Source organism: Lampris incognitus, chromosome 2 (genome assembly GCF_029633865.1).
Source record: "Lampris incognitus isolate fLamInc1 chromosome 2, fLamInc1.hap2, whole genome shotgun sequence".
Lineage (NCBI taxonomy): Eukaryota > Metazoa > Chordata > Actinopteri > Lampriformes > Lampridae > Lampris > Lampris incognitus.
Window position 1 is genome coordinate 64,660,417 of NC_079212.1, and position 20,394 is coordinate 64,680,810.

The following is a 20,394-nucleotide window of genomic DNA, read 5'->3' on the forward strand; positions in this document are numbered from 1 at the left end:
TACAACGTCCACGTTACTGCTGATTGTTAATCAGTTTTTTTGGGGGGGGGGTTTGTTGCTGTTTTTCCCTTTTTGGGAGAACTTTACAATAAGATTTCTCAATTCATCTTGTTACTGACACAAACTATGTGATTATAAACATAGGTGCCAGATGATGATGTTGATAATAATAATAATGATAACAAAAATAATCAAGAACAAAAAAGAAAAAAGCTGCCTACTCATCGACATGTCTATCCCGACTGAAAGGAACACCTCAGTAAAAATAACTGAAAAACTGTCCAAATATAAAGACCTTGAAATCGAGATTGAACGAATGTGGGGAATGAAAACCACAACAATACCAGTAGTGATAGGAGCCCTGGGACTTGTAAAAAAAAGGATGGAGAAATACACCCAACGGATCCCGGGTAACATCAGAATGCAAGAACTATACAAGAACTACAGAAGATTGCACGACTTGGAAAATCTCATATCCTAAGAAAGGCACTATCCATCAAATAGACTTCTACCTCATTCTAACCCTAGACCCAAGGAATGGACCCGCCCGCTTATTATATTTTGTTATGGCATGAAGTTAAAGGACATTTGTACAATAATAATAATAATACATCACAATACTTACAAAGATTCACAACTAACTCCCAAATCCCACTCCAAGGTTGAAGTATTGTTAGTCCAACAGTTTCATCATTTCATCGCAATTCCTAGGAGTAATTCTGAGACACTTGATCACCAGGAGTCCTGGTGCGGGTCATTTTAGTTCTTATTCGACATCCTCATAGATTTTAAAGGTTGTAGCACAAAATGTTAGACAACACATTATGACATTTCAGTGTTAAAGCTGCATTAAGCAGCATCAATGACATTAAGAGTGAATCAAATGACTCCCTGCACGAGCGCCTTCTCTGGTCGGTTGGGGCACCTGTTCGGGGCGGGGGGCTAAGGGAAATAGTGTGATCCTCCCACATGCTACGTCCCCCTGGTGAAACTCCTCACTGTCAGGTGAAAAGAAGCGGCTGGTGACTCCACATGTATGGGAGGAGACGTGGTAGTCTGCAGCCCTCCCCGGATCAGCAGAGGGGGTGGAGCAGAGACCGGGACGGCTCGGAAAAGTGGGGTGATTGGCCGGATACAATTGGGGAGAAAAAGGAGGGGGGGAAATCCCAAAAAAGAAAAAAAAAAAAAGAAAACAAAAAAAATTTGCCTTCACCTCAGTCTACAGTGTAATACTCAGCATTTTATAAGGAAGCGTTGAAGGATCAACCTGCGTACTGAATACTGAACCACTGAAAAGTGTAGCACAGACCATTACCACCCAAGCTGCTGCAGGTCATTATTATTATTATTAAGTTATTGTGATGCGACTGCGAAGCGCTATATAAGAGTAATTTTTTATGTATTATTAATATCAATTTATTATGTATTATTATTATTATTAAGTCCTTCATGTAGTACAGTGAAGAGTGCAGAATCATATGGGTCCATGGTTCCCAAAGACCACGATGCTGTCAATGCAGCCAGACAGGCTACACAACAGAGCAGAGTTGCAGACTGTACTTGGAGCAACCGAAGGGACACATGCACAACACATGTTTGTATAGCACCAGTCATCTTTACATTAACAGGTCTTCACCTGTCTTCACCATCCTGCCCAGTTCCAGTTATTACCCTGCTAAACTGCCCACCCCATTACTGCTAACTGTCGGCAAACTTGGAACTAATTTGCTCTCAATAAATCTCCCCCGGTGGCTCTCCGGAGACATGACATGACACCTTGCTTGAGAGCCGACACACTGGGGAAAGTAAAGTGAAACGAGTGGATGGGGACTACGTAAACACTAGTACAGAGTACCTGCTGGCTGGTCGGAGGCCTCAGCACTCTCTCTGGGCAGCTTCTCCACCAGAAACATCAGGAGGGAGCGGATCTCTGGCTCACTGCTGTACAGAAAGGTCTGGTAGCCTATTTCACCTTTGAAGCCAAGGTCCTGGAAGTAAACATCACGGAGTTACACACTGACCACAGAGGAACGCATCAGCTTAGGGAAACAATGCTAAACACAAGCACACATTGTCACGTGGTTAATGAATAATGCCGTTTTCATTTCTATAGCACTTAAAAAAACACCGAAAACAGAAAAAAATACAAAAAAAAAATACAAGCATGCACCCATCCATCATCCAAACCACCTATCCTGCTCTCTGGGTGATGGGATGCTGGAGCCTATCCCAGCAGTCACTGGGCGGCAGGCAGGAAGACACCCTGGACAGGCCGCCAGGCCATCACAGGGCTGACACACACACACACACACGCACACACACACCTAGGGATAGTTTGGTACGGCCGAGTCACCTGACCTACATGTCTTTGATTCACCTGACCTACATGTCTTTGGACTGTGGGAGGAAACCAGAGCCCCCGGAGGACACCCATGCAAACACGGGGAGAACATGCAAACTCCACACCGAGGACGACCCGGGATGACCCCCACGGCTGGACTACCCCGGGGCTCGAACCTAGGACCTTCTTGCTGTGAGGCGACCGTGCTAAGCACTGCACCAGTGTGCCGCGCACTTCGAAGTATGTGTTCAAAAAATTACAAACTCTGAAACAAAAGCTTTCCTTCTTCCCACGTCTATGCTTGTCCTTGTCAAGACACTCTGTTGTTGTCACTGCAAACACACCATTCCTTTGCATATATTTTTCCCTCAATAAAGGGTATGCAACTCGTTTCTTCCTACTCTTACCTGTTATCTCTTGTAATTTTTCCAAGTGTTTGGAGAGACAGTTGACTGCTTGGAAAGACGGCCACTGAGGCAGGGTGGGTAGCAGCCCAACCCGCACCTTTCGGGAGGAAGCACCCCAAAAGAAGCTACAGAACACACAGGGATATACCCCCAGGGGAGCCCAATGGAAGAATGAGCACCACAATAGGATGAACCTAACAATGACGACCTTGGCGAACAGATTATCAACGACAACAACTCAAAAGGTCTGCAAGAACGAGCATGGCCTTAAATGCCATCAGGCCTGAATGAAATGCTTAAACTCCATCAGGCCTGAATGAAATGCTTGGTGCGGAGGGGAGCAGTGCAGTGCACAGGATCCGCTCCTGGTGAGACGCAGGAGGAGCCTGACCTGGAGACACCCCACAAAGCCCAGAACCTCCATGGGCTAAGCTCTCTGGCTCCCAGCAGAGTAGTTCAGCAATCGGATCAAGTGGCCTCCAGCAAGCAAGCACAGAGAGTGGCACCGGTTTGACGAGGACGTGGCCAGAATCATCATGTTAACAGCAAAGGGAGACACAGCCAGACAGCTTCCGACAATGACAACCATCATTGTCAGTTTTGCAACAGAGAGGTTTGGTGTTGAAGAGGGCAAGACCACCAGACCCAACTATACCATGAACCGAAGGGCAGACAAGATCCACCAACTGCAGCAAGAGCTTCGGACTCTTGCAAGGCAGTTCAAGGTAGCAATCGAGGAGCAGAAACCATCACTGGCTGAGCTCTGTTACATCATCAGGAAGAAGTCATGACCCTTTGCAGAGCAGAACAGCACAGGAGATGGAGGAGAGAGAGAGCCAGGAAGCATACTGCATTTACAGCTGATCCACTCGGATTCACAAGGTAAGTGTTAGGGCAGAACCCCAGTGGTGGTCTTGAATGCTTTAAAGAAAAGGTAGACTACTTCCTGCACAACACTCTGAGTTACCCTGAGAGAGAGCAGGAGCTAGGGCCCACAGAGCCCTTCTGGACATACCATCACCCACGGTGGAGTTTCATATAAAATGTCTTAAATATGGAGCTACAGAGGCTGTGTGCTGCAACAAGAAGCTTCCAGGACATGGTAATGGCAGCAGGTCAGTACATCCGTGTAAAATAACTAATAAATAAGAAGCTTCCAGGACATGGTAAAGGCAGCAGGTCAGTACATAAGTGTAAAATAACTAATAAACAAGTAGCTTCCTGGACATGGTAATGGCAGCAGGTCAGTACATCAGTGTAAGATAACTAATAAACAAGAAGCTTCCAGGACATGGTAATGGGAGCAGGTCAGTACATCAGTGTAAAATAACTAATAAACTAGAAGCTTCCAGGACATGGTAATGCCAGCAGGTAAGTACATCAGTGTAAAATAACTAATAAACAAGTAGCTTCCAAGACATGGTAATGGCAGCAGGTTAGTACATCAGTGTAAAATAACTAATAAACTAGAAGCTTCCAGGACATGGTGATGGCAGCAGGTCATTACATCAGTGTAAAATAACTAATAAACTATAAGCTTCAGGACATGGTAATGGGAGCAGGTCAGTACACCACTGTAAAATAACTAATCAACAAGAAGCTTCCAGGACATGGTAATGACAGCAGGTCAGTACGTCAGTGTAAAATAACTAATAAACTAGAAGCTTCCAGGACATGGTAATGGGAGTAGGTCAGTACACCAGTGTAAAATAACTAATAAACTAGAAGCTTCCAGGACATGGTAATGGGAGCAGGTCAGTACATCAGTGTAAAATAACTAATAAACAAGAAGCTTCCAGGACATGGTAATGGCAGCAGGTCAGTACATTAAGTGGCAGCAGGTCAGTACACTGAGAGTGTGCATTTTAACTTCTGGAGTGATTCTGAATTGCTGGTTCATCTAGGATAGAGTAAGTATCATCTTTCTTGCTTAACAAGTTGCTACTAGTCTTATTCCAGCTGCCTGAGTATTAGTCCTTTTCTCTTTACATCTTCTTCTGGTTCCTAGTGCGATCTTATTCTAGCTGTAGGTGTCTTATTCTATTTACTTACTTGTCTTATTTACTTATTCTAGCTGTAGCTGTTTTTTACCTAGTGTGCCCTTAAATAATTCTTGTTGCGTAGCTTTTCTGACTTAGCTGTCCTTTTAGCTTATAAATATATTCCTTGGTAACTTGCTGTTTGCAGTTTTAATAGTATTGTGTGAGGTTTGATAGAGTTTTACATAAGTGACCAGTTTCTGGGCAATAAGCCTATTTTCAGTGTACCTCTTTGGCCAATTTGGTGTTAAGTGGCCAGGGTGTGGCCTGCACTCCTGGCAGACAATTAGCAATCAGTGTTCTTTAAATCACTGCTGCTTCCAAGTGTCAGGCAAACAATCCTAGGTTGAACGAAGGCTAGCGTGAACAAAGGCAAGCGCGACTTTTTCAAGCCAAGACTTCGACAAGCACGGACAACTCTTTTTAGATCCAGTCAGTCATCTGTATTTTGTGTACCTAGTATAGACTATGTGTTTCCTTCGCATTCCTGTCCTTTCCTCTTCCCGGGGCTGGCATAGACGTTGGGTCACTCCTAGGCGCTGTGACCCTACCAATCTCATCTATCCCACTTTCTCTACTCACGTTGAGCAAGTGGTGATGGGAGGTGCTCTGGAATTGCCAGTCTGCGGTGCCGAAAGCTGAGTTTATCTCAGGCTACACATCCTTGCTCTCCCTCAACTTTCTTGCTCTAACTGAGACCTGGATCATGCCAGAAAACACTACCACACCCGTAGCTCTGTCTGATGTGTACTCTTTTTCTCACACTCCCAGACCTGGGAGGCGGGGTGGTGGTACTGGCCTGCTAATCTCCCTGAAATGGAAATACTCTCATTTCCATTCCACAATTTTCTCCGCCCTCTTTTGAATTTCATGCTGTTACTGTCTCTTATCCAGTCAAACTCACCATCATGGTTGTGTACTGCCCACCAGGCCCCCTTGGTGAGTTTCTGTAGGAGCTTGACACACTTGTCTCGCACTTCCCTGTTGATGACTCTGCACTTACCCTTCTCGGTGACTTCAACATCCACACTAACAAGTTAGATCCTCTTCTCTCTTTCCTCTCCTCCTTTGACGATCACCTCTCACCCTCTCCTCCTACCCACAAGGCTGGCAACCAGCTGGACCTTATCTTTACCAGACATTGTCCTATTTCCAATCTCTCTGTTACTCCCCTCCAGCTCTCTGACCACTATTTCATGTCCTACTCTCTCTCCCTCTCTTAACCCCCCTCAGCCCCTCCCCCTACCCACATGCACATGGTTTCCACCCGTAGTGTTGTGTGCTTGACTGACATCTCGGAGTGGATGGTGACACATCACCTGAAGCTCAATCTGGACAAGACAGAGCTGATGTTCCTCCCGGGGAAAGGTTGCCCGCACCAAGACCTGGCCATCACCATTGACAACACCGTGGTGACGCCAACTCGGACTGTGAGGAATCTGGGTGTGATCGTGGACGACCAACTGTCGTTTGCTTCAAACGTTGCATCTGTTGCTCGCTCCTGCAGATTTCTCCTCTATAACATCAGCAGGATTTGCCCATTCCTCACTAACGAGATGGCACAGGTGCTCACCCAGGTTCTGGTCATCTCCCGGCTGGACTATGGCAACTCCCTTCTTGCTGGCACCCTGGCGTCAGCCATCAGACCTCTGGAGCTTGTTCAGAAAGCTGCAGCTCGTCTGGTGTTCAACCGCCCTAAGTTCTCCCACATAACTCCCCTTCTCATGTCCCTACACTGGCTCCCAGTAGCTGCTCGCATCCAGTTTAAGACTCTGGTGCTAGCCTACAGGGCAGTGAAAGGAACAGCTCCTTCCTATCTCCAGGCCATGGTCAAGCCCTACACCCCCGCCTGACCACTTCGCTCTGCTGCCTCGGGACACCTGGTTGCCCTGTTGCTCAGAGGCCCTTGCTGCCGATCAATCCGGTCACGGCTCTTTTCTGTCCTGGCCCCACAGTGGTGGAATGAACTCCCCACTGATGTCAGGACAGTGGAGTTGCTGCCCATCTTTCAGCGCAGGTTGAAAACTCACCTCTTTAAGAACTGCTACCCTGTTACTTGTTCTTAGCATTTATTGTATTCATTCATTAAAAAAAAAACTTTCTTGCACTTTTACTTTAGCACTGGTTTTGCTCTTAGATGCTTGTTTAGTTGCACTTATGACCGCTGTTGACTAGTAGTTCTCCTGATTTCCTACGTTAAATGCACTTATTTTAAGTCGCTTTAGATAAAAGTGTCGGCTAAATGACTGTAATGTAATGTAATGTACATCAGTGTAAAATAACTAATAAACTAGAGGCTTCCAGGACATGGTAATGACAGCAGATCAGTACATCAGTGTAAAATAACTAATAAACTAGAAGCTTCCAGGACATGGTAATGAGAGCAGGTCAGTACATCAGTGTAAAATAACTAATAAACTAGAAGCTTCCAGGACATGGTAATGACAGCAGGTCAGTGCATAGCAGGTGGCAAGTATTGGGCCAGATGTCCTAATTGCCAAAAGGAATGCGAAGCGGTGCGGTTGCCTCTCGTTTCCTGGTGTCGTGATCGCCAGGGGTCCATCACTTGGCTTGCTAGGTAGGACCTTGCATATGGTTTCCGGTTACATATGCTAGCATATGGCCACTCCTACGCAACTGTGACCGCAGCAGCACCTTCTCGTGGTACCTCTTGTTTTTCACAAGGCCTGCTGCGGGGGGCGACCGGGTTCGCGGTGGTATAACCGGGTGGGTCGATTGGACTCGTTAGCCTTGCTTGGCAGCCAATTTAGGCGAAGGACAACTCTGATTTCAAACCCGGGCAGATGACGCTCGTTGGCCTTGTCAGGCAATTCATCTAGGAGAAGGAAAACTCTGATTTAAATCATCGCTGCCTTGCAGGTGTACTCGTCTACGGGAAAGGCTTCGAGAAGAAACCCCGAGGAAAAATCTGCATCCGTCTCCATTGCCAGTCGTCTCGCTTAGTCTTGGCACTGGTAGCAGGTGGTCTCGGATGAGAGAGTGGGGTTGATGATGCGAAACTCTTCCCCACTTTAAACAAAATCCTTGCGCAAGTCATCAGTCATCCATCCATCACCCCATTTTTATTCTCAAAGTCCTATGGCAATAGGGGCGTGACGAAGCGACAGGTGTGGGTACACTGGAAGTCGTAGCCACAAACCTGCACACAGGCGGCTTAGACCATATGGTCATTCTTCACTGAAAGGAGCAGAAGTGGAGTCCGTCAGCCCTCTGAGTGAACTGAGCAGCCCTCTTTAAGATTGCACTGCTCACCTCCCTGGCATGAGGAAAGGTCTAGAAAAGGTAACCTAAAAATTGCCTGCTCCACGTCACGCCATCCAGCAAACCGCAGTCGGAGGGAGCCCTATTTTTGCGGTCGAAACAACAGAAAAAAGACAAAAACAACACCTTTGAAAATTGCCACATGGAACATTCGCACTCTTCGTGACAGGGAAAATGCAGAAAGACCCAAGAGATGCACAGCACTTATTGCAAATGAACTAAACAGGTACAACATCGATATTGCCGCCTTGAGTGAGACCAGGGTGGCAGGACAGGGTGAAATTCGCGAAAATTGGACAATAGAAGATTGGAAAAACGTTGCCTGGTCTGATGAGTCTCGACTTCTGCTGCGACATTCGGATGGTAGGGTCAGAATTTGGCGTCAACAACATGAAAGCATGGATCCATCCTGCCTTGTATCAACGGTTCAGGCTGGTGGTGGTGGTGTAATGGTGTGGGGGATATTTTCTTGGCACACTTTGGGCCCCTTAGTACCAATTGAGCATCGTGTCAACGCCACAGCCTACCTGAGTATTGTTGCTGACCATGTCCATCTCTTTATGACCACAGTGTTCCCATCTTCTGATGGCTACTTCCAGCAGGATAACGCGCCATGTCATAGAGCTCGAATCATCTCAGACTGGTTTCTTGAACATGACAATGAGTTCACTACTCAAATGGCCTCCACAGTCACCAGATCTCAATCCAATAGAACACCTTTGGGATGTGGTGGACCGGGAGATTCGCATCATGGATGTGCAGCCGACAAATCTGCAGCAACTGTGTGATGCTATCATGTCAATATGGACCAAACTCTCTGAGGAATGTTTCCAGTGCCTTGTTGAATGTATGCCACGAAGGATTAAGGCAGTTCTGAAGGCAAAAGAGGGTCCAACCCGGTACTAGCAAGGTGTACCTAATAAAGTGGCCAGTGAGTGTATATTAATATAGATTACAATGTATAATATATATTATATATTTATATGTGTATTTATTATATATTATAATATATTATAATGTATATTAATATTATATTATATATTACATATATTATATTATGCTATCTTATATAGCATTATATTATGAAAATAAAGACAGCGTTGGGGTTAAACCAAAATGGTCACACAGCAAACCTTTTCTTTTTGCAAAGTGCAAGTTCATATTGGTCGTATTTGTGCCAGGGTCCGCCTAGGAGGCTGCACATCCACAGACTGAGAGGCAAAATGTTTCATTCAGCTGTGCCAGCACACCTATCAGAACTGATAGAAAAACAGACACAGCCAGCACTAACAACTGTCAACAGCAGTTTCAGCGCTGGTTATTTGGCAGAGCCGTTAATATGTTTTCTAGCTGCAGCTGCGCTACCATCACAGAGTAGTGTGAGCAGCCTGGCATGTCACAAGCTTTTAACCAGTAGATGTCAGCAAACTCATTGAACTGGTCTGGGGACATTTACTCTTTAACCCGTTTCATGAGACTTTAAGTGACTGAGTCAAACACTGTTATCAGCTGACTGAAGTTCACCTTTGTCTGTTCTTAAAGTATTAATGCATGATTTTTTTTCTTACCTCAAAATTGTGTTACACGTATTAAGAGTAAAGATAAAACAATACGTAAACACTTTTACCATGACATTTGAGCATGAAAGGGTCAAAGCTTTAAAAACGACCAAGACGGTCATCATGGCCGTTTAGGGTTTTCAAAGTTTAACAACTGTGTGAAGAAAAAACTTACAGACCTGCCGCTCCCTGAATGCTCCTAAAATTACATATATTTGCATTTAAAATGAGTTTTAGACCAATCGCACAAAAAAGTTATGATAAGATCGACCTAAAACCACCATGAGGTCAACATGACAGTCTCGTAATTTGCACGTGATGGTGTGCGTCACGTCAGTATTTATGACGTGTGTTGGTCACGTCATTTCCTTCATGAAGTTCATTGCTCTGTGCTAGAAACACACTAGCGTCCTCCAGTGCAGAGAAATAGAAACACACTAGCGTCCTCCAGTGCAGAGAAATAGAAACACACTAGTGTCCTCCAGTGCAGAGAAATAGAAACACACTAGCGTCCTCCAGTGCAGAGAAATAGAGACACACTAGCGTCCTCCAGTACAGAAAAATAGAAAAATACTAGCGTCCTCCAGTGCAAAGAAATAGAAACACACTAGCGTCCTCCAGTGCAGACAAATAGTCTAAACTTGATGTGTGATTATGTCCAACATGTTTGGTTACAGACGCCGCATGACTACCACCGAGGTGTTGCAGTATTTAAAGGCGTTGGACAGCAGCCATTTTAAATTGTTTAAAAATAGTATTAAAATTGTTAAAATGTTAATTTTGGTGTCAGTTAGTTTCATAACAGACATGCTAACATATGCAATGCATTAATATCTCAACTGGGTATTTATCTTGACACAAAAAACCGTCATTCCAGTAGTTTTTAAGTTCTGGTCATTGTTTGGGACTGTTTTAATATTTAGTTTCAGTTCTGTTTGTACATGTCACATGTTATAGGCCTTGTTACGTTTGTTAGATCAGCAATATGTGTTTTCTGTTTTGTTTTTCAGGTAATATTTTCACTGTTTCAATTTTGCTATTCAAGTTCAAGCATGTCTCTCTGAAGTTTAAATTGTTTAAAAATAGTATTATATTTGTTAAAATGTTAATGTTGGTGTCAGTTAGTTTACTAACAGACATACTAACACATGTAATGCATTAATATCTCAACTGGGTATTTATCTTGACAGAATATAGAGTTTAAAAACTGGCGGTCAAAATGACCGCCCATGGTCGTTTTAGGTAGGATTGAAATCCTGGTAGTCCTAGAGGGATGGAGGTAGTTTTTCAAAATGCGGTCTAACATTTGCAAAACTGAGCACACGCCGTAACAGAAACAATCTGACAGGACCAGGATCTTGTCTTTATCATCTTATCGGGTTCATCTTTAGTTCCTTACACTATTGAGCAGATATGATGGAGAAGTATAGAGGAGGCCAGAAGGAGTTACATTGTGTCTCTGCGGATTTAGAGAAAGCATACGACAGGGTGCCGAGAGAGGAGGTGTGGTATTGTATGAGGAAGTCGGGAGTTGCAGAGAAGTATGTAGGAGTGGTGCAGGATATGTATGAGGGAAGTGTGACAGTGGTGAGGTGTGCGGTTGGAATGACAGATGGGTTCAAGGTGGAGGTGGGATTACATCAAGGATCGGATCTGAGCGCTTTCTTGTTTGCAATGGTGATGGACAGGTTGACGGATGAGATCAGGCAGGAGTCTCCATGGACGATGATGTTCGCAGATGACATTGTGAGCTGTAGTGAGAGTAGGGTGCAGGTGGAAGAGAGCCTGGAGAGGTGGAGGTATGCACTGGAGAGAAGAGGAATGAAAGTCAGTAGGAGCAAGACAGAATACCTATGTGTGAATGAGAGGGAGGACAGTGGAATGGTGAGGATGCAAGGAGTAGAGGTGACGAAGGCATATGAGTTTAAATACTTGGGGTCAACTGTCCAAAGTAACGGGGAGTGTAGAAGATAGGTGAAGAAGAGAGTACAGGCAGGGGGGAGTCGGTGGAGAAAAGTGTCAGGAGTGATTTGCAACAGAAGGGTACCAGCAAGAGTTAAAGGGAAGGTTTACAAGATGGTTGTGAGACCAGCTAAGTTGTATGGTTTGGAGACAGTGGCACTGACGAAAAGACAGGAGTTGGAGCTGGAGGTGGCAGAGTTGAAGATGGTAAGATTTTCAATGGGAGTGACGAAGAAGGACAGGATTAGGAATGATTATATTAGAGGGACAGCTCAGGTTGGATGGTTTGGAGACAAAGCAAGAGAGACAAGATTGAGATGGCTTGGACATGTGTGGAGGAGAGATGCTGGGTATATTGGGAGAAGGATGCTAAATATGGAGCTGCCAGGGAAGAGGAGAAGAGGAAGACAAAAGAGGAGATTTATGGATGTGGTGAGGGAGGGCATGCAGGTGGCTGGTGTGATAGAGGAAGATGCAGAAGACAGGAAGAGATGGAAACGGATGATCCGCTGTGGCGACCCCTAATGGGAGTAGCTGAAAGTAGTAGTAGTAGTAGACTATTGAGCAGATATGTCAAAATCTAAATGACAGTACTCTGTTCTTAAGACACCCTAACAGAATGGGGGGACAAAACTCAAACTCTTTACTTCACTGCAGCATGCAGTAATGTGAGGCTGCATGGGTACTGTAATTTTATTGCTGTTGCACTATCGCTGAAAGGTGTGGATATGAAATGAAGCATGTTGAGGAGATTTTAGGGGGTAAGGAACACTTCTGTTTTGACAGATTTTAGCTCTCTGACTGGGAAAGCGTGAAATTTGACCACACTCAGTGCTCACCCTTCCCGCATGATAGTGGAAGTCAATAATTCTCCATAACAGTGGACCCCAGGTCCATAAACCTATTAGTTGCTGAGTTACAAGCCTTCAAATGTGGCCCTGGGTCAAGGTTTCAAAGGTCAATGACGGGGGGGGGGGTTGCAGGGGCCACCTAAAGTGCACAAGACTGACATACGTATGTTGTTCTCCAGGGACCAAATGTATCAGAATAAGAATCATGTCTATTGGCCATGTAGGTTGCACATACACTCACCGGCCACTTTATTAGGCACACCTGTCCAACTGCTCGTTAACGCATATTTCTAATCAGCCAATCACATGGCAGCAACTCAATGCATTTAGGCATGTAGACATGGTCAAGACGATCTGCTGCAGTTCAAACCGAGCATCAGAATGGGGGAGAAAGGTGATTTAAGTGACTTTGAACGTGGCATGGTTGTTGGTGCCAGACGGGCTGGTCTGAGTATTTCAGAAACTGCTGATCTACTGGGATTTTCACGCACAACCATCTCTAGGGTTTACAGAGAATGGTCCGAAAAAGAGAAAATATCCAGTGAGCGGCAGTTCTGTGGGCGAAAATGCCTTGTTGATGCCAGAGGTCAGAGCAGAATGGCCAGACTGGTTCGAGCTGATAGAAAGGCAACAGTAACTCAAATAACCGCTCATTACAACCGAGGTATGCAGAAGAGCAGCTCTGAATGCACAACACGTCGAACCTTGAGGCAGATGGGCTACAGCAGCAGAAGACCACACCGGGTGCCACTCCTGTCAGCTAAGAACAGGAAACTGAGGCTACAATTGGCACAGGCTCACCAAAATTGGACAATAGAAGATTGGAAAAACGTTGCCTGGTCTGATGAGTCTCGATTTCTGCTGCGACATTCGGATGGTAGGGTCAGAATTTGGCGTCAACAACATGAAAGCATGGATCCATCCTGCCTTGTATCAACGGTTCAGGCTGGTGGTGGTGGTGTAATGGTGTGGGGGATATTTTCTTGGCACACTTTGGGCCCCTTAGTACCAATTGAGCATCGTGTCAATGCCACAGCCTACCTGAGTATTGTTGCTGACCATGTCCATCCCTTTATGACCACAGTGTTCCCATCTTCTGATGGCTACTTCCAGCAGGATAACGCGCCACGTCATAAAGCTCGAATCATCTCAGACTGGTTTCTTGAACATGACAATGAGTTCACTGTACTCAAATGGCCTCCACAGTCACCAGATCTCAATCCAATAGAGCACCTTTGGGATGTGGTGGACCGGGAGATTCGCATCATGGATGTGCAGCCGACAAATCTGCAGCAACTGCGTGATGCTATCATGTGAATATGGACCAAACTCTCTGAGGAATGTTTCCAGTACCTTGTTGAATCTATGCCACGAAGGATTAAGGCAGTTCTGAAGGCAAAAGGGGGTCCAACCCGGTACTAGCAAGGTGTACCTAATAAAGTGGCCAGTGAGTGTATATGGAATGTGACTCTGGTTTCGTGACTCTCTCAGTGTACTTAACATAGACTAACAACACTACAACACAACAATCTTCACATACAGTGCGTCCGGAAAGTATTCACACCCCTTCACTTTCTCCACATTTTGTTATGTTACAGCCTTATTCCAAAATGGATTAAATTCTTTTTTTTTCTCATCAATCTACACACAATACCCCATAATGACAAAGTGAGAAAGATTTTGCAGAAATTTTTGCAAATTTATTAAAAATAAAAAACTGAAATATTGCATGTACATACGTATTCACACCCTTTGCCAAGACTAGGGCCCTACCAAATTCACGGTAAGTTTCGCTCAATTTCACGGACCTAGTTTCTCGAAAATCACAGATTTCACGGATTCTGTAAGAAAAATGCAACATTTCACGGCAATGATTAAATTACACTTTTTATTCACACAGGGCCTTAATAGCCCAGCCTACTGTACACAGCATAACCGTACTAGTGGTTGAATGTAAGCATTGAGCATCCTGCGACGGTGCTTGGCTTCATGCTCTGTCTCTGTGATGAAAATACTTGTCCATGTTTTGACACGGCCCTCTCCGCGTCCACAGAGTTCGTCGGGATTGACAGACAGCGCCACGCTACTTTAGCAAGATGTGGTAGCCTAGATTCGGAGGATTTCCAAAAAGCTAGCACTGGTAAAGTTGTGTCCACCTCTTGTGCGATGTGTTTGTAGTTCGGCAATTCCAGCCTACAGTTTTTTGTCAAATCCAGGAATGTCCGTGCTGAGTGAGTTTAAATCCACCGTCAAAAATAAGTATTTGTGCAGGGTCAAAAATGCGCACTGCTTTCAGGAATTCGGCCGCTGGTTGTTTAAATCTACTTTGCGTAATGTTCTCGTTTGTTCTCAGTGGTATAGTTTACAGCATCCAAGTAAGCACAGTCGGCCAGCACTGCTGTTAGAGTTCCAGTCTCAACATCTTCGGCCTTGTCCGACATGAAATCGAAAATAACATGCAAAACATAATTGTCCTGCTCGTCGGTGGACTCATCCAAAATAAGTGAAAACGATTCACATGAATTTATGATAGATTTTACCTCTTCAAATTGCGCGTCAAACAGCTTAGGAAGGTAGTCTTGTCGGAGCTTATTTGCACCGGGTAAACCGCCCGCATTTCTCACATTACGTTGAAGGTAGTCCCTCAGTTTCGGGTGATCAAGCTTCTCCAGCGGTATGTTAGCACTAGCAAATGCCTCAACAAGCTCCATGGTCGCCAAATGTCGAGACTCAGTGCTCTCGGTTGTTTTCTTAAACATCGATGAAATTGTTTTTTGCTTCTTGTTGGTTCCACCTTGTAGTTCTTTTTCGGCAGCCCTCTTTTTGTTGAGATGAGTTTCACTTTCCAAGTGACGCTGAATCGTTGCTCGTTGACTGTGATCTAAGGAGATATTACAACTCGTACAAAATAATTTTCCGCCATCAGCATGTAAAATAGGTTTTCCAAACTCAATTACTCTGTTGTCTGCAGTCGTGTTTTTTGAGGTTTTAGATTTCGACATCTTCAGCACGTTAGGGCCTAAGCTAACATGCTGACGACAGCTAACTCAAACTATGCTAGTAACAAAAATGATCATTGCGGCCACCCCGGATGCTCATTTAACCAATCAATGTCTTAGACACGTGAATGCTTTTATTCGCGCATCCAAAATGTCAATCATATCAGCACAGTATTTTCTCAAACTAGTTGCGCACTTTAATTCTGCATTTCACTGCATTTCACGGCAAATGGTCAATTACACGGGAAGAGGCTGATTTCACGGTCCGTGACGCGATTTTCACGGCCGTGAATTTGGTAGAGCCCTAGCTATGACACTCAAAATTGAGCTCAGGTTCATCGTGTTTCCACTGATCATCCTTGAGATGTTTCTACATCTTGATTGGAGTCCACCTGAAGTAAATTAAATTGATTGGACATGATTTGGAAAGGCACACACCTGTCTATATAAGGTCCCATTGTTGACAGTGCATGTCAGAGCAGAAACCAAGGCATGAAGTCAAAGGAATTGTCTGTGGACCTCCGAGACAGGATTGTATCGAGGCACAGATCTGGGGGAGGGTACAAAAAAATTTCTACAGCTTTGAAGGTCTCGAAGAGCACAGTGGTCTCCATCATTCGTAAATGGAAGAAGTTTGGATCCACCAGGACTCTTCCTAGAGCTGGCCGCCCAGCCAAACTGAGCAATCGGGGGAGAAGAGCCTTGGTCAGGGAGGTGACCAAGAACCCGATGGTCACTCTGACAGAGCTCCAGCGTTCCTCTGTGGAGATGGGAGAACCTTCCAGAAGGAACCATCTCTGCAGCACTCCACCAATCAGGCCTTTATGGTAGAGTGGCCAGACGGAAGCCTCTGCTCAGTGAAAGGCACATGACAGCCTGCTTGGAGTTCTGCCAGAAAGCACCTAAAGGACTCTCAGACCATGAGAAACAAGATTCTCTGGTCTGATGAAACCAAGATTGAACTCTTCGGCCTGAATGCCAAACGTCACGTCTGGAGGAAACCAGGGACCTCTCATCATCTTGCTAATACCATCCCTACAGTGAAGCATGGTGGTGGCAGCATCATGCTGTGGGGATGTTTTTCAGCAGCAGGAACTCGGAGACTAGTCAGGATCGAGGGAAAGATGAATGGAGCAAAGTACAGAGAGATCCTTGATGTAAACCTGCTCCAGAGCGCTCAGGAGCTCAGACTGGGGCGAAGGTTTACCTTTCAACACGACAACGACCCTAAGCACACAGCCAAGACAACGAAGGAGTGGCTTCGGGACAAGTCTGTGAATGTCCTTGAGTGGCCCAGCCAGAGCCCAGACTTGAACCCCATTGAAAATCTCTGGAAAGACCTGAAAATAGCTGTGCAGCGACGCTCCCCATCTAACCTTACAGAGCTCGAGAGGATCTGCAGAGAAGAATGGGAGAAATACCCCAAATATAGGTGTAGCTTCGTACCCATGAAGACTTGAGGCTGTAATTGCTGCCAAGGGTCTCTCAACCAAGTACTGAGTAAAGGGTGTGAATACTTATGTACATGCAATATTTCAGTTTTTTATTTTTAATAAATTTGCAAAAATTTCTACAAAACCTTTTTCGCTTTGTCATTATGGGGTATGGTATGTAGATTGATGAGAAAAAAAATGAATTTAATCCATTTTGGAATAAGGCTGTAACATAACAAAATGTGGGGAAAGTGAAGGGGTGTGAATACTTTCCGGATGCACTGTATATACACAAGGATCGACTTATGTAGAGAATATATCGGAGATGCTGAAATACATGTTAGCAGGTTACTTACATACATGCCTGAGGTAGATGGACATGACAGAGTGTACCAGTATATGTACAATGTACAGTACAGTATATACAACATGTACAGTACAGTATATATGTTACGGGTAATGTGAAAAAACGGTTAATGCGCAAACTACCTGTTTAATGTGCAGATTACCCAACAAGGCGGTTAATGTGCACATTACCCACCAGAACGGGTTATCTGCACATTAACCGGGTAGTCTGCACACTACCCGCTTGGATGGTTAATGTGGATAGAACGAACCACATTATCCACATTAACCGGGTAGTCTGCACACCACCCGTTTGGATGGTTAATATGGATGGATCGAACCTGCAACTCATCTTTTTACAATATTTTGATATTTAAATCTGCAATAGGCCTTTAGCCTGATGACTCATGAAGTGAGGCCATCTGAGGGATCACAAGTTGTGGTAAATGAAAGAACAGACGCTGGCGATATCATTCTGTCTTTAGATCAACGTTTCCCCCCACTTGTATAACGAGGCTATTAGCATCAAAGAACACACACATGAGCCCTCCTCGCTCTCTATCTGATCCCTGATATGAATGAATAGCCTACACATTTGACAAGGGTGAAAAGAAATATCAGTCTCGGCCATCTCCCATCAGGCTGCTATAGCCTACTCTCACTGGAGACATGCGTCATTCAACCAATACGAAATGGCAATCACTCCGTGGACAGACTGGTAAATAAAACTTTATGGAAGAGGGGTACTGGCGGGGGGAAAATATTAAGACTAGATGATATGAAAACAGAATGAAATTCGTTTTATAAGCCCAGTATGTAGGAGCAGAAGCAGAGAAAACATATGTCCAAATGCAATTCCTGTCTGCCAATCAGGCAAAACAAATGAATGAACAAGGCGATACCTTTCAGATGCACTTTTACACAACCACCAAAAAAGACAAAAATGTGCCCGATCCCCTGCCTCGCCTGGCTAATATAGCCTAGTAGCAGACTACCCGGTTAATGTGGATAATGTGGTTCGTTCTATCCACATTAACCGCCCAAGCGGGTAGTGTGCAGACTACCCGGTTAATGTGCAGATAACCCGTTCTGGCGGGTAATGTGCACATTAACCGCCCCGTTGGGTAATCTGCACATTAACCGTTTTTTCACATTACCCATAACATATACACAACATCCATCCATCCATTATCCAAACCGCCTTTCCTGCTCTCCGGGTTGCGGGGATGCTGCAGCTTATCCCAGCAGTCACTGGGCGGCAGGTGAGGGGACAACCTGAACAGGCCGCCAGGCCATCACAGGGCCCCCCCCACCCCCACACACACACACACCACACACATACACACCACACACATACACACACACACACACACACACACACACACACACACACACACACACACACACCTAGGGACAACTTAGTATGGCCGATTCAGCTGACCTACATGTCTTTAGACTGTGGGAGGAAACCCACGCAGACACGGGGAGAACATGCAAACTCCACACAGAGGACACTAAAGCTGGACTACCCCGGGGCTCGAACTCAGGACCTTCTTGCTGTGAGGCGACCACACTAACCACTGCATCACCATGTGTGGATTTATTTGACAGTGTTAAGCATTCATTTGAATGACAGCCCGCGGAAAGAAACTGTTTTTATATCTGGTTGTTTTGGTGTACAGTGCTCTGTAGCGCCTACCAGAGGGAGCAGTTGGAACAGGTTGTGACCAGGGTGTGATGGGTCAGCAGTGATGTTGTCTGACCGTTTCCTGAGTCTGAAGGTGTATAAGTCCTGAATGGAGGGCAGGTTAGCACCAATGATTTTTCAGCAGGCTTAACTGTCTGTTGTAGTCTGTCCCTGTCCTGTTTGGTGGCCGAACCAAACCAGACAGTGATGGATGTTCAGAGGACAGACTGGATTATTGCAGTGTAGAACTGAATCAGCAGTTCCTAAGGCAGGTTGAACTTCTTGAGCTGGTGGAGAAAGTACATCCTCTGCTAGGCGTTTTTGATGATTGTGTCTATGTTGGATGGCCACCTTAGGTCCTGGGAGATTGTGGGACTCAGAAATCTGTAGGTTTTCACTGCAGACACAGTGCTGTTGAGTATGGTGAGGGGAGGCAGTGTTGGGAGGGCTCCTCCTGAAGTCCACTGTCATATCCACTGTTCTGAGCATGTTCAGCTTCAGGTTGTTATGGCCGCGCCAGAGGGCCAGCTGTTCAACCTCCCATCTATAGGCAGACTCATCACCACCCTGGATAAGGCCGATGGTTGTGCAGTACGCAAACGTCAGGAGTTTAACAGACGGGTCTCCTTAGGTACAGTCATTTAGAGGGAGAAGAGTAGAGGGGAGAGCACACATGCCTGGGGGGCGCCAGTACAGATTGTCCAGGTACTGGATGTGATTTTCCCAGTTTCACTAGCTGCCTTCTGCCTGTCAAGAAGTTTTTAATCCACTGGCAGATGGAGGCTGGTACAGTGAGCCGGTACAGTTTGGAGTCGAGGATATCTGGAATGATGGTGTTGAACTTTGAGCTGAAGTCCACAAACAGGACCCTCGCATAGGTGCCTGGGGAGTCGAGGTGTTTGAAGATGTAGTGCGATCCCATGTTGACTGCATTCTCCACTAACCTGTTTGCTTGGTAGGCAAACTGCAGGGGATCAAGCAGGGGCCCTGTGATTTCCTTCAGGTGGGCCAACACCAGTCTCTCGAAGGATTTCATGACCACAGACATTAGGGCAATGGGCCTGTACTCATTTAATCCTGTGATACAGGGTTTCTTGGGGACCGGAATGATAGTGGAGCTCTTGAAGCAGGAGGGGACTTCACACAGCTCCAGTGATCTGTTCAGTGTGAAAAAAGGGGCCAGCTGGTCAGCACAGACTTTCAGACAGGAAGGTCACACGCCATCCAGGCCTGGTGCCTTCCTGGTCTTCTGTCTCTGGAAGAGCTGGCACACATCCTCAACACAGATCCTGAGTGTGGGTGGGGGTCCGGTCGGGAGGGGAGAGTGGCTTGCAGGTACTGCAGTTGGTTGTGTGTTGTGGCCGGAGAGGGTGAGGGGTGTGAAAGTTCACTTTTCAAACCCCCAGTAGTCAGCCAGTTGGTGGTTCCCTGCAGTGTGAGGGGATGGTCTCCTGTAGTTTGTGATGTCTTTCAAGCCTCTCCAGACTGA

At 45.6% G+C, this 20,394-nt stretch overlaps 1 protein-coding gene across 1 annotated transcript in view; it reads right to left on the bottom strand.

Moving 5' to 3' along the window:
* ccdc22 (coiled-coil domain containing 22) overlaps positions 1 to 20,394 on the bottom strand; it is a 71,303-nt gene that overhangs the window by 40,444 nt on the left and 10,465 nt on the right. The window contains exon 4 of the mRNA XM_056274387.1: positions 1,856 to 1,988. Coding sequence (XP_056130362.1) covers positions 1,856 to 1,988 — 133 coding nt within the window. The remainder of the gene's footprint in view (positions 1 to 1,855; positions 1,989 to 20,394) is intronic.